Source organism: Barbus barbus (assembly GCF_936440315.1).
Source record: "Barbus barbus genome assembly, chromosome: 8".
Classification (NCBI taxonomy): Eukaryota; Metazoa; Chordata; class Actinopteri; order Cypriniformes; family Cyprinidae; genus Barbus; species Barbus barbus.
This window is the reverse complement of record NC_136736.1, coordinates 33555462-33569610: the sequence shown is the minus strand read 5'-3', so window position 1 is coordinate 33569610 and position 14149 is coordinate 33555462. Positions and strand designations below refer to the sequence as shown.

Sequence of the window (14149 nt, the reverse complement as noted above, 5' to 3'; positions counted from 1 at the left end):
CCAAAAGTGTGCCAAGAAAATATCCCCCGCACCATTACACCACCACCACCAGCCTGAACTGTTGAGACAAGGCAGCATGGATCCATGCTTTCATGTTCTTTACGCCAAATTCTGACCCTACCATCTGAATATCGCAGCAGAAATCAAGACTCATCAGACCAGGCAACGCTTTTCCAATCTTCTATTGTCCAATTTTGGTGAGCCTGTGTGAATTGTAGCCTCTGTTTCCTGTTCTTAGCTGACAGGAGCGGCACCCGGTGTGGTCTTCTGCTGCTGTAGCCCATCTGCTTCAGGGTTCGACGTGTTGTGTGTTCAGAGATGGTATTCTGCATACCTTGGTTGTAACGAGTTAATATTTGAGTTACTGTTGCCTTTCTATCATCTCTAACCAGTCTGCCCATTCTCCTCTGACCTCTGACATCAATAAAGGTATTTTCGTCACACAACTGCCGCTGACTGGATATTTTCTCTTTTTCGAACCATTCTCTGTAAACCCTAGAGATGGTTGTGTGTGAAAATCCCAGTAGATCAGCATTTTTTGAAATACTCAGACCAGCCCGTCTGGCACCAACAACCATTCCACTTTCAAAGTCACTTAAATCCCCTTTCTTCCCCATTCTGATGCTCGGTTTGAACTTCAGCAAGTCGTCTTCACCACATCTAGATGCCTAAATGCATTGAGTTGCTGCCATGTGATTGGCTGATTAGCAATTTGTGTTACCAAGCAATTGAACAGGTGTACCTAATAAAGTGGCCGGTGAGTATATATTAGTGCTGTCAAAATTAACGCGTTACCGCAGGCGATACATTTTTTTTTTTAGTTTAACGCTTTAAAATTATTTAATGCTGTTAACGCATGGGCGGAGCCTAGGGTTGGCCACCCCACTCATAACTGCTAATTCTGTCTTTTTTTTCTTGACAAGAAGTGCATTTATTCAGTCGCAGAACATCTTTATAATCACATCAAACTGGAGACGTTTCAGACGCGCGCTTCAAGTTCACTTCAGTGGCAGGCGCAAGTCAAACAAGCGTGGAAACTGTACTGTGCTCAGAGCGCAAAATCTTCAATTGCACGCAAAAAGGCACCGGTGCGCGGTGTACCTTGTATCTTTTTATATCAAATCGCGAAATAATCTACGAGCATGCAAGGTCGTTGTCAGTTAAGGCATGAAGTTACCAAAAAGGTGATTAAAGCTGCCTTAAAGCTGTGCATGCATGTAATATTTTATATATGAGTTACATTAAGAACATGTCTCTGAAGTGGTTTTCAAAACTGGGTACAGTTAGATAAATATGACATTATTATAATGGGTTTATGTGAAGATTGTTATAGGGAAATCAGTATTAATTGGTATCAGTGATACTGGCCTTCAGTCATAAAAAAAGATGCCATTAAACAAATATTAAAAATATACTGTCTTTATGTTGTTTGTACATTAATTTGAAGATTGAATGTGAAAATATTGCAATATAAAAGTATATTTAAAACCTTTAATGTCAGGTGGGATTAATCGCAATTAATCTCAGAAAAAATTGCGATTTAATTAGTTAATTTTTTTTAATCGATTGACAACATTAATATATATATATATATATCACTAAATAGCTCAGCTGCAGTCAGCATGAAATTACATTTGCAAACCAAAATGTTTGTTTTTATGTGCATGTATCTGCTAAAAGTTTTAGTCATCTTTCAGGAGAACACTAGGTTTTAAATGAGCTCAGAATGCCACAAAGTCTCTGTTTTCCGAAAAGTTTGGACTTTAATGAACTTTTAAGTCTGTTGTTTAATAGATGTTCTCTCGTTGGCGTGGTGTTCCTGCAGTGAAGCAAACGCTCTCGTTCCTTGCTGCTGGAGTCACACGTCATTGAGTTGAAGTGTTTATGTACAGCTGTTCTGTGAGGTACACAGCGCTGGATTCAGTTCAGCTCGTTCCTGTGAGTCTGTACAGATGCTGTATGAGCGGTGGGATCCTGAGCGGCTGACAGTGTTATAGGGAGTCACCGGAGCATTATAAAGCTCCAGAATCACACAGAGAGAGGACTTCAGTGAATGGCCAGTTATTCAGATGCTTCAAAACACCATAGAGGTTACAATTCAATCTTGTGAAAAAATTAATTGCATATATGTAGTACATATATGTAAATATACATATGCACATACATACATGCACATACATACATATATATAATTTTGTTTTTATTCTAATTAATATTATATTAAAAACAATAGAATTATAATGTTTTATTACATAAATTTTATTATTCATATAATTTATTTTAGTATTAATTTATTTCTCATATATATCATAGTATTATTTATTAATATAATTAATATAGTTTAGTTAGTAATATAGTTTACTTCATATAAGTTATATATTTTTTAAGTTTTATTTTTATTCAAATATTATAATATAGTTCAAATATTATAAATAATAATCATACTATTATTTAAATCATAGTATTTTATTTATTAATATCAACAGTTACTTTTTATTTAATTTTTATTAAAATATATTCCAATTGAATACATATTAAATATATACTAACTAATAGTTATTGTACTAAATAACCCCAATCAACATGAAATGCCGTTTGCAACTCATTGTACTTCCATATTGTGATCCATTGCTAAGTAAAACTGGATTATGTCCATAATAAGGACACAAAACATGTTTTTGGTAAAGGTTTATATGAATGAACTGTATAAACATGTTGCATACTAATTTGAGGTTATTAAACAGAAGCTGTGGTGTTTGTGTTTCTGTCCTGACTGCTCCTTTGGAAACTGAAGAGATGTTCCTGTGGTGTTGAGTGAGCGACTGTTCCTCAGCTGCTGCTGTTGGAGGGAGCTCAGATTTCTGCTGTGAGAGTTTACCTGTGTTATTAATATTCATGTGTAGGGCACATGTCTGCGAGACGCATACGGGTGGGTTTAGCAAGCGCTGGTGTCCCGGAGGGATCTCATCCTCTCAGACAGACACTAATGAGCAGAAATCACTGCTGTATGTCAAACGGTGAGGGGAATCAGAAAGCTGCTTGGAGTTCAGCAGTGCGCTGCCATACTGCCGTCTTCACAGCATGATTTGACACTTAACCCAGGAATGAGTCTGTGCTACCTGTAATGAATTAGCCACTGTCTTCTCTTACAGCCATTTTATTATAAAATATATTATATTATATACTTAAAAATAAAAGCTATAAATAGATTGCAAAATATATTGATGCTTAATTTTGGGTATGTGAGTATTTATTATTATTATTATTGTTGTTGTTCTTTTTTCATTTGTTTATATGTATATATAAATTTTTTTTATTATTATAATATATATAATGTGGCACAGTTTCCTTGAACATAGTCACTGCATTAATATCCTCCAGATTCATGAATCTCCATGAGTTATGAATTATGTCTGTTTGAGGTCACTGATGAATCTATAATAGAGGACGTTTCTTCTGTAGACTCAGTTCACTTCATTAGCGTCTCCGTTATGTGTTACTCCTGACTAGGGCTGCAACTAACGATTATTTTGACAATTGTAGATATGGATATTACCATAAACGGAAAGTTTTTGCGCTGATCTGTCAAAGCACCTGACAGGGCTAGGGTTGGGTACCGTTCACATTTGAACTGGTACGGTACCGGTATCGGTACCTGAAATTTGGTACCGGTACCTTTTTTCGGTACTTTAATCTCTGTGTAATAACAAAAACATTTATTTCAGTGAAAAAATAAGTCCAAAACGCACAATTTCAACATTTTGAACAATAGGCCCTACAATTTGTTTTTTTTTCTTTTTTTCTGTAATAATTATTTATTACAAAACTGCATCTCCGGCATTCATACATACCGAGGCTTGCTGTATGTATGAATGTATAAAGAGTTAATTTCGCAATTCGAAATGACAGACCTTCTTTTATTCATCCAAAAATTGCCGAATTCCATGGCATTCTTTGCTATAGAGTAAATCCCGTTTTTATGAAAGGACTCCGCCATCCTATCTGCGTTTTCGCGGAAACCATATAACCCTAGAAATGTAAGCACACTTCAGAACATTTCGGTTTGCCCTATGTGTTGTGTTTTAAAGAGTTGCAGGGACATCATGTCACAGGGTCTCTCTCTTTCTCTTGTATGCGCCCAAATGCGTTCTCAGGTTCCGAAATGCGGCACCGAATGATTTATTGTGAATCGGTACTCGGTAGTACCGACGCAATTCAGTATGTACCCTTAAACGTACCGAGTTCGGTACCCAACCCGAAGGGCAAGCCATTACGCTAATGCATGAACTTAAAGCTTAAAATAAAGAATTCTCATGTTTTGGGCAGCTTGGGTCACGTACTTCTCCCGCAGCATCTCATTCTGTTTCCTGCACTATAACCCATAGAAATGCGTTATTCAGTGCTGTAATTTGACATGACCAGCTGAAGTTGTTCATGCACTGTTGGCGACTAATCGGTAATGAGAATTGTTGTCGATGATTTTCATTATCGATAATAATCTATTTTAGCGATTAGTTGTTGCAGCCCTACTCCTGACTATCTGTCTGTGCCTCATTAGGATCATTAGTTTACCATGTTGACATTTATTCCCATAAACAAGAGCTGATTTATGAGGTTGAGGTCTGTCTTTAAGGAGCACAAGAGCCGTTAATGATGCTTTTACATAATTAATGAGTCCTGCGGCTCTCGGGCCATGTAGGGGACAGGGACCAAAACACAAGCTCCCATCACAGGCCGATTCATTGAGAAAACACAGAGGATTTGGCCGGAGCGCTGGCGAAAGACGCCAAATGAGATTCTTCTGTTTGACTGGCTTCACAGCTTCACACAATCAGTCATTTATCTTATGTAATCCTGCTATTTCCTGCGCTTTAACCCAGAGCACTTCACACTACTGCAGATCATTCAGGAACTTTTTAAAGTGCATTTGTATATGCTCCGCATGTACTGCATACTGTTTTATAAAGAATACTGTATGCAGTATATAAACATGTTTTGATTGCATTCTTTTGGCGAGTGAAGAAATGTCTCAATTTTTGACCCTTGATCAAATTGCTGCTGAAATTACGTCTGGTTCATAATGATAATGTTGAGTGCATTGCATTCTGGGATACAGTACAGTACTCCAGTGTTTTCTGGTTGCATGTGTTCAAAATAATGCCATATGTGCCATATGCACATTTCTGTATGTGTTAAAATGCCTATATGATCGAGTACATTTGCTGAAATGTACTCAACAAGAACTCTCTGTGTGGAATAATGTGTCCCATAATTCACTCAACTTGACCTTGCATTTCCTGTGTGCCAAATGAAGCAGAAGTGGTCTCATTATCAGGGTCATTATCAGGGTCAAGACATTTTTACACTACATTTTCAGATATTCTCCAGATAACTGGAAGCAATATGCTGAATTATAAATACAAAATAATGAGGTCATTTGACAACAGATTGAATGCTTATCACGGCACAATGTCTACTAATACATATACACACGAATGTATAATGTATTAAAATAATTAAATTATTTGTTTATTTAATTGCATTTAAAAAAATCTATATTTTTAAATTATTTTATTTATTGTTTATTTTGTGTGTGAAAAAACAAACTATTCTTAGTAGTATTAATTAGAGTATGTAGAAGACCAAACCTATAAATAAATAAAGGAGTAAATGTAAAATATAACATGCAGTGTACAGTATGCATACTGCAAAAATAACAATAGAAGTATGCCATTTGTACCCTCTTGAGCATATCCACATTAAATTTCCCTTACTTTCAGTATTTTGCTTTAATAACTGATGGCTCCTGCTGAGGTGTGAGACGTTTGGCTCTTGTTAGTGAATGGAGCGTTTGTGTCTTTCACGCTCCAGTGTTTGCTTTGGGAAGTGTTTGGCCGCCGGTAATGAGTGACAGATCCTTCACACGCTGACGCTCAACAGATCGCTCGCCTGGCATCTGAACCCCACTGAGTTCCTTATAATCTCGAGACAGAAATTCACCTCAAGGCTGGCCTTTATCAGAAGACGTTTGTGGAGGGTGTGCGTGTGTGTGTGTGTGTGTGTGTGTGTGTTTACATTTCTATACCACTTAACAGAGTATTAGTGCTCACTTTTTCAGCACTGTTGCTTCTGGAAGTATTATTCCCATTCATTTTCTCCATAGGAATTTATAATAGCAATTTAAAAAAGAATAATAATAATAATTATATAAAGTAATTTTTTAAATTCTTACATTTACATATTTTAGATTATTTAAAAGTGAATCTGAAAATATTAAAAACAATTAATAAAAATGTAATTAAAATAAAAATAAAATGTACTTCAAAATATTAATTAAAAAAACAATTATGTATAAATAACACTAAATATAATTTGTATGCTTTTTTTGTATTTTATTGCATGATTTCATACACAATCAGTAAATTGTGTGTGTATATTTATATGTATAATATTTATTTATTATATGTAAATACACACACATACAGAAAATATTTACATGTATTTACATGTCTATAATTATATTCATATAATTTATATTATAAATATTTAATATATAAACAACATATTTTTCTGAAATATAAACATGCATGTGTGTGTATTTATATATACATAATAAATATACACAGCACACTTTACATACACACAGAAGTCAAAACTTTACATACACCTTTCAGAATCTGCACAGTTAATTATTTGACCAAAATAAGAGAGATCATACAAAATGCATGTTATTGTTTTAGTACTGACCTGAATAAGATATTTCACATAAAAGATGTTTGCATGTAGTCCACAGGAGAAAATAATAGTTGAATTCATAAAACTGATCCCGTTCAAAAGTTTACATCCCCTTGATTCTTAATACTGTGTTGTTACCTGAACGATCCACAGCTGTGATTTGTTTGTTTAATGCATGTTTTTTCCTTCTGGAGCATCAGTGAGCTCCAGTTTCCTGCAGTTGTTGGAGTAGGAAGCCGTTATCTCTGACCGCTGATATCATATCTGGCCTTCAGTAGGTGGAGTTCCTCATGTGTCAGACAGCCTTTTGTTCTGTCAGTGCTGTGATTCACATTTAACAGCATCTCCAGCTCTGAACCCATCATTTCTTTCAATTGGATCCCCTTACCCAAAGCATTTCAATCCAAATGCACTGAAATAATCATAAATATATCAAGGCCGAATCAGGATATATGATATGTGTTTTTTGCATGTAGTTTGGCACAGATTTAGAGCTTCGCTCCGGCAGGCAATGAACCACATGACCAACACAAAGTCAACGGCTGCTCCCGACCGAGATCCTGAATCTTTCCCTTCCTGTGTTCATAGGACTCAGATATCTGGGAATGACAACAATGCAAAGGATTCTTTCTTGATGTGGTCTTTCAGCAGGCAGAAGGCAGGTTTTAACTGTTTTGCATGTCAGTCGATTGCTGTAATTATTGTATGTCGAGCTCAAAGACCCTCATACAGCCGTCAGAGTCCTCCAGATAAATACAGCATTACTGCACTGCTCTGATGATCATGCTTCACTTGACATTATTAGCAAAAATATTGACTTTTAGCTAGCAGATAAGACATGAAAATTATTTGACTGAAAATTATAATACTATAATTGTATTTATTTATTATTAATAGAATATTAATTGGAAATGGTAAAACTATATATATTTTTTTTTACATAGACAAGAAAGAAAGAAGAATTTTTAATTCAAACTTTTTAATATGAAGGGTCAAAAATCAAACTTGAGGGCTGTAGGCCGAAAATAAATTTGATTTATATCCAACTATATTGTATTAAATTTGATTAAGTTTGTAACATTTTTAAGTAATAAAACGAAACGTTTAAATTATTTTAAAATCCAATCCAATTCATTATTTTTATTTATTATTGTTTTTTTATTTTTTTTACATTTTACAAAATAAAAAATAAAACTAAACTGTAAATAATAAATGAAGATTGTGGAGTGAGACTCTGAGCAGATTACGCAGTAGGTCGGATGTGAGGTTGTGTTTGATTTACACAGGGATGGAGGAGGCTAGAAAGAGGCGTTGTGGTCATTGTTAATCTGCAGTGTTTAGTGCAGCAGGTGCAGAGAGGTCATGTCCTGTTACCATCCCTCAGATCACACGCTTCTGCAGAAAATCACACAACATCAACAACAAAGTCAATGTCTAATTATTTCAGTGGTTTTACTTGATTGTTGAAAGTCATAAAAACTGTCTTGATATTTGCTCCTTATCACCATTTTCTCTGTCCATGTGAATATTTTAACCAGCGTTCTCGCAGCGGCTGAAAACTAGATTATTTAAAGCCCGTTTCTTGTGTTGTCAAGATTTTATAATTAGCTTATATAATCATTTTCAGATCTTTTTTTGTTTTCCTGTTTTTCCTTTTTTTTTCCTTTGAAAATTTGTTCTGCAAAAATCTTTCAGGTAGAGATTCTTAATAAATAAATAAATCAGAAATAAATCAGAAAATATATTATGTTAAGTACATATCACTAGATTGAAAAAAACTAATAATAGAAAAAGCATAAAGAAAATTAATATCTTTTTAAAGGTTTGTTTGCAATAGGATGCTTTATAAAAATATAAAATATCCTGTACATTGTTGTAGATAATCAGTGTTGCAAATCATTATTAGATAGCAGCTTGTTTTTGCCTTATCATTAAAAAAATTATAATTTCTAAGTTATATTTATCTAATATTTATTTACATTTTTAAATTGCACAACCAGCATTAAAGCAAATAAAGCTATGCCAATATATAGAGAATGAGATTCATATGAGATTATAGTAAAGAATATCATAATGGTCCTTTATACTAATATATAATTAAGTATAATATAATAGATTATGGTGTGAAATATGGCCTGAACATGTTCACTCATTCAGCATATTTGACCAGTGACTGAAATATGATATTAATTGAATTTATTGGAGATGAGTTACTGGGATATATGACCATAAAATGAGCTTTAATTTCCTCAGATGCCGTCTGCTGTTGAATATCCAATTACTCCTGGAATCTGCTGCTGAATTCCTGAACGTTTCCCATTTGTCCTCTTCTTCTCTCGTATCAGGATCTGCACTGATGCACTGACAGCGTTTCACAGGCTTTCAGTCTAATTTTTCACCCAAATGATTGTCCATCTGCTTCTGGATGTTGGGATGGGATGGTAACTGGATTTGTGGAGCTGTAGGTTAAGACGGTTAATTTAATCCCTATGGAGAGCTCCGGTTTCTCTGAAGGGAACGGCTTGGAGCAGACGACTGGTTTGTTGTCATGATTTGCGGTCAGTAAGTGATCTCAAACATCATCAGCAAACCAGAACTCTCCCTAAAGAACAGTTGTGTGTTTCTGCAGCTGCTTGAAAATGAGCAAGCATTACTGTGGATGCGTCTGCATATGAAGAGCTTGTGTTTGTTGGTTGTAGTTTTATACTGTGTTGAACTATGCAAGCAGTTCTAGGCTTGTAATCGTTGTTGGTGTATTTGTGCAGCGGTTTATACTAATACTGCATACTGATGTAATTTAGCAAAGCTGAAGGTATTTATATCTGGGACAAGTTGCATAAACTTAAGACAGTGTCTTAAGAACTAGTTTGACCATTTAGCAGTTAACCAAGGGGTAATCAGTCCGGTATTTTTGATTCAACTTAAACTAATCTAAGTTTTTATGTAACCGAATTTTACAAATTTTGACCAGTCTTAAAGACTTACTTTTAAGACTAGTCTAAACCTTTTATGCAACTGGCCCTTGAAAACATTTCTAACTCCAATGGAAATGATGCAGTGTGGATCTTGGTGTTTTTTTTTTACTATTTTTGTCTAGCTTTTTTTAGGTTTTCATTTTTATTAATTTTAGTACTTAAACGTATTTTAGTTAGTTGTCAATTTTTGACAATAATTGTTCTCTACTTTATTTTATTTATTTAAAAAAAAGCTTTTAATTTATTATTTAAAAAAAAAAAAAAAAAAAAAAAAAAAAAATTATACTTATTTCAGGTAGTTGTGAAGGCAGCATTTCTAGTTTTAATATATTTTTTTCAGCTTGGTTTTATTATTATTATTATTATTTATTTATTAATTTTTTTACCTAGCATTAATGCATTATTATTTTAGTTTTTAGTCATTTTTAGTTCGTAAACCTATTTCAGTTATTTGCCTAGGCAACATCTCTAATATTTAAGTTTATTTATTTAAATTTAATTTCAGCTTTATTTCAGTTATTGAAAACATATTTTTAAATAGTTTTAGTAAACAATAACTACACTGGACTTTACTTTTCTATTCTGCATTCATTCTACACACAACTTGTAAAAAGTTGACAACAATAAGACTATCTAAATCTAAATTGATGAACAGCTAAACATAATTCACAATATCCTTACAATATTTAAAAAAATCAATGCACAGTTTTTTTTGCACCACATACATATTTTGGTTTCCCACACTGAAGGTCATATTTAATCATTAGAATGCAACGATGAACCCTTCACCTGAAACTACATCATATTTTGAGATTCAGAAGCTGTGCTCGTTCGCTGGCTGCTCATACATCCTTCTTTGGTAATGATGAGTCCATAATGTGTGATTACCCACGGGCTTTTCTGTGTCTAATCCACTATCTCCACTTTAGTTGAGAGCGTGACTTGCTGTGTTTTCATTAGTTTTCATTTGTGCCCGACATGATTAACATAACCTGCGAGACTCGCTGATGTGCGCTGCATTTTAATGATCGGACCGTGGCTTTTAATAACGCCTGGGCTTCAAATCTAATCATACGCCGCTCATCCATATCCGTCATATACTGAAGGCTTTGTCAGGTCCTATTAGGGCTTTCCTCATTACCTCGATACGGCTGTTTGTGGATGACAGCTGAGAAAATGTATCTTGATATTTTTAGTTTTTTGTGAGTTTGGCTACATCACTGGTGTTTTATCGTCATTAGATTCTCTCGGCTGAAATGTTTCTGCTCCATCATTCTGCCTCATTTACCCCAATTTACTCAAAGCGGGTAGAGTTCAGATGTTTATGTTGGATTTCAGTAATGGTGTTTGTCTGGTCATTTGTTTAGTCGTGTACGATCATATTAATGTAGTTTCCACACAAACAGTTTGATGTGCATTTTCTGGGTGATTCCTCACAAAAACCTTTCACAGCTGCATAGAAACTCCTTTGCAACCATTAGAACACCTTATAGCAACACCCTGGCAACTACGCAACTACTACCATAACAGCTATTGAAATACATAGCAGCCACTGGCAATAGGCTAACAACTACTCAGACTGCATTAACAGTGGCATAACAACACCCTGGCAACCAAACAATACTCTAGCAACGACTAACTCGCATAGCAACCACACTAACAATGGACTAAAAACTACTCAGACTGCATTGACAGTTGCATAGCAACACCCTAGCAATCACTAAAACACATAGCAACCACGCTGGCAATGGACTAATAACCACTCAGACTGCTTTAACAGTTGCATAGCAACGCCCTGGCAACCAAACAATACCCTAGCAACCACTAAAACACATGGCAACCACTGGCAATGGGCTAACAACCACTCAGACAGCAGTAACAGTTGCATAGCAACATCCTGGCAACGAAACAATACTCTAGCAACCACTAAAACAAATAGCAATCACTGGCAATGGGCTAACAACCACTCAAACTGCAGTAACAGTCGCATAGCAACCACTGGCAATGGACTAACAACCACTCAGATTTAGCAGTTGCATAGCAACACACTGGCAACCAAACAACACCCTAACAACCACTTAGCAACAGACTAACAACAATTTCGAAAACCTCAGCAGCCACATAGCAATGCTTTGGCAACCTCTAGAACACTTTAGCAACTGCATAGCAACACCTGGCAATGACTAAGAACACCCTAGCAACCACATAGCAGATTAACAACTGCTCTGGGCACTTTAGCAACCATCCAGGACACCCTAGCAACCACATAGTTGATTAACAACATATTGTTGCCAAACACTCACAATTACTTTTGGAAAAAAAAACAAAAAAACAGCATCATTGTGTTTAGGGTCCATAAAAAACACAACACTATTTTCAACTAAACTGCAAACTTTTTATACATTTTGGTCATTCATTTACACGACAACAACGTTTTGGGGGCCTGAAACTGCAAACTTTTGTAAACGGGTTTCAAAGTAAACATTTTGGAAATGATACCATTATCGCCTACAGTGCCGTCGCCAACTACTGGCCTAGTATGATAATACAGTGTTTTTAGTCGTTTTCGCAGATCCGGGTGAATTGTTTTGACATTGTCGTATGTTTTTAGTACAATGTTGTTGTGTAAACGAACCCTTATTTTGATGTATCTTGTGTGTTCAATTCTAGGCCTGTTTTTCAGTTCGGATACAAGCTCTCTCTTTCAGTAAAGTTTTGGGAGCACCGATCACAAGATTGAGTGTTTTTCTCTTTGTGAGCGATCAGTGGTTGTCAGATCTTGTGAGTCCCGTTAGATACGAGTGCTGGTGAAAGAAAAGAGCGCCGCGGGAGAAGAGCTCTTTCACAGCGGCGGATGAATGGAGGATTGTTGTGCCGCTGCCGTATGCTGCCAGACACCCAGAGCCTGCTAACCAGATCCTTCAGTGAGGGCCGGTGTTTGTGAGACGCTGCTCTTCAAGAGCTGCCAGATATTTGCGTGATCTCTGAAAGCTGATGAATGCAGCTCTGTCATGATGTCAGCAGCTCATGAATGTCCAAAGTAAAACACTTTATTTTACCTGCAGAGCAGCGCATGTGTGCATCCTTAGTTAGAGAGTTTAAGTCTTTATCATCTGTGCGTGTTTTTATTTGAATTTGTTTGTGCAATTATACTTGCAAATGTCATTTTTCGCTGAGTAATAAAAACTGACAGATAGATTTAAATTTAATCAAATTGATATTACATGTTTAATTGTGCATTCATATACTTTCTGAAATAGAAAATAGAATATTTTCACCTCTGATGATTCACAAAAATATGAAAGATGTGAAATGACTCCCAACTATGTAAAAAAATAAATAAATAAATATATATATGTATATATGTATGTTTTACCATTTCTAATTAATATTCTATTAATAATAAATAAATATAATTATAGTATTATAATTTTCAGTCAAATGAATGAAACCAGAAAATATTAAATAAAATCTAATGAATACAAATGAATAAAAAATACATAAACACAAAAAAACAAACACTAATAAAAACTACAAAAACACTAAAAATTACTGAAATTTTAACTAGATTTAAAGTGAAAACAGTATAAAAAAAAATCTAATTATGAACAAATCTGTAATATTATATAAATCGTGCTGAAATAATAACAGTGGGTTGTATCTGCAATAGTTCACAATATTTTCACCTCCTAACTAGGATGCAAACTGGCTTTGTTTTGTGACTCTTTGTGTTGCATTGTGGGTAATAGTTTTTGCATTTATTGTACACCGTAGGTCAGAGACCATTGTAAGTATATGGGCACTATATATAGGGAATTCAATTGTGGACTAAAACACTACAAAATGGCCTGTGCATTGTGTAGTAAGTATGGATTGATTGATTTTGGCACAAGTAGAGAATGAAAAGGTCGGATTTGAATTCTTCTCTGATGCACAAGTCGTTCTGATTCATGCAAAGGCTTTGTAAAAATGCATCTTCCAAACAATAGTGCAGTGAAAAGCATCCAGTTGTGTTGTGCTATAAATAGAGTGTTTGTGTTGGGATGAAGGTCAGCAGTAATGAGCAGCCGTTGAAACGGAGGAGGAATTTCCGTCTCTGAAGCTCTCGTTTAGTCTGATAACGTTTTGAGGTTTAATTGCGTTGCAGCAGGAGAGCAGCGAGGCTGGACTGTGGGATGCAAACATCTGGATCCAATGAACGCAACACGTGGAGCCCAGAAAGGGAGGGACGCAGCTACTGTACCGCATCCACCGCTGGGGCCCTCCGAGTCTCGGATGATACCGATTATTCTACTTTCCCATAATGTCTCTGTTTTGCTCTTTGTCCTCCGCCTGCGCTGATAAACCCTGGACCGGAGCCAGTCCTGCGCTTCTTTAGTGCTGTTTACTGAGACGAGACTCTCTTCTAGTTTTACTCATACTTTACTCATTCTGCTTTA

The 14149-nt window shown here is 35.4% G+C and overlaps 1 protein-coding gene across 3 annotated transcripts in view; it reads left to right on the top strand.

The window, feature by feature from the left end:
- The window catches only part of LOC306874287 (FERM, ARHGEF and pleckstrin domain-containing protein 1-like), an 80188-nt gene that overhangs the window by 21963 nt on the left and 44076 nt on the right, over positions 1-14149 (top strand). The window contains exon 3 of one of the 3 annotated variants that reach the window (XM_079424235.1): positions 7324-7393. The exons of the other annotated variants lie outside the window; for them this stretch is intronic. Within the exon in view, the coding sequence (XP_079280361.1) occupies positions 7324-7393 (70 nt within the window). The remainder of the gene's footprint in view (positions 1-7323; positions 7394-14149) is intronic. 3 annotated transcript variants of the gene reach the window in all.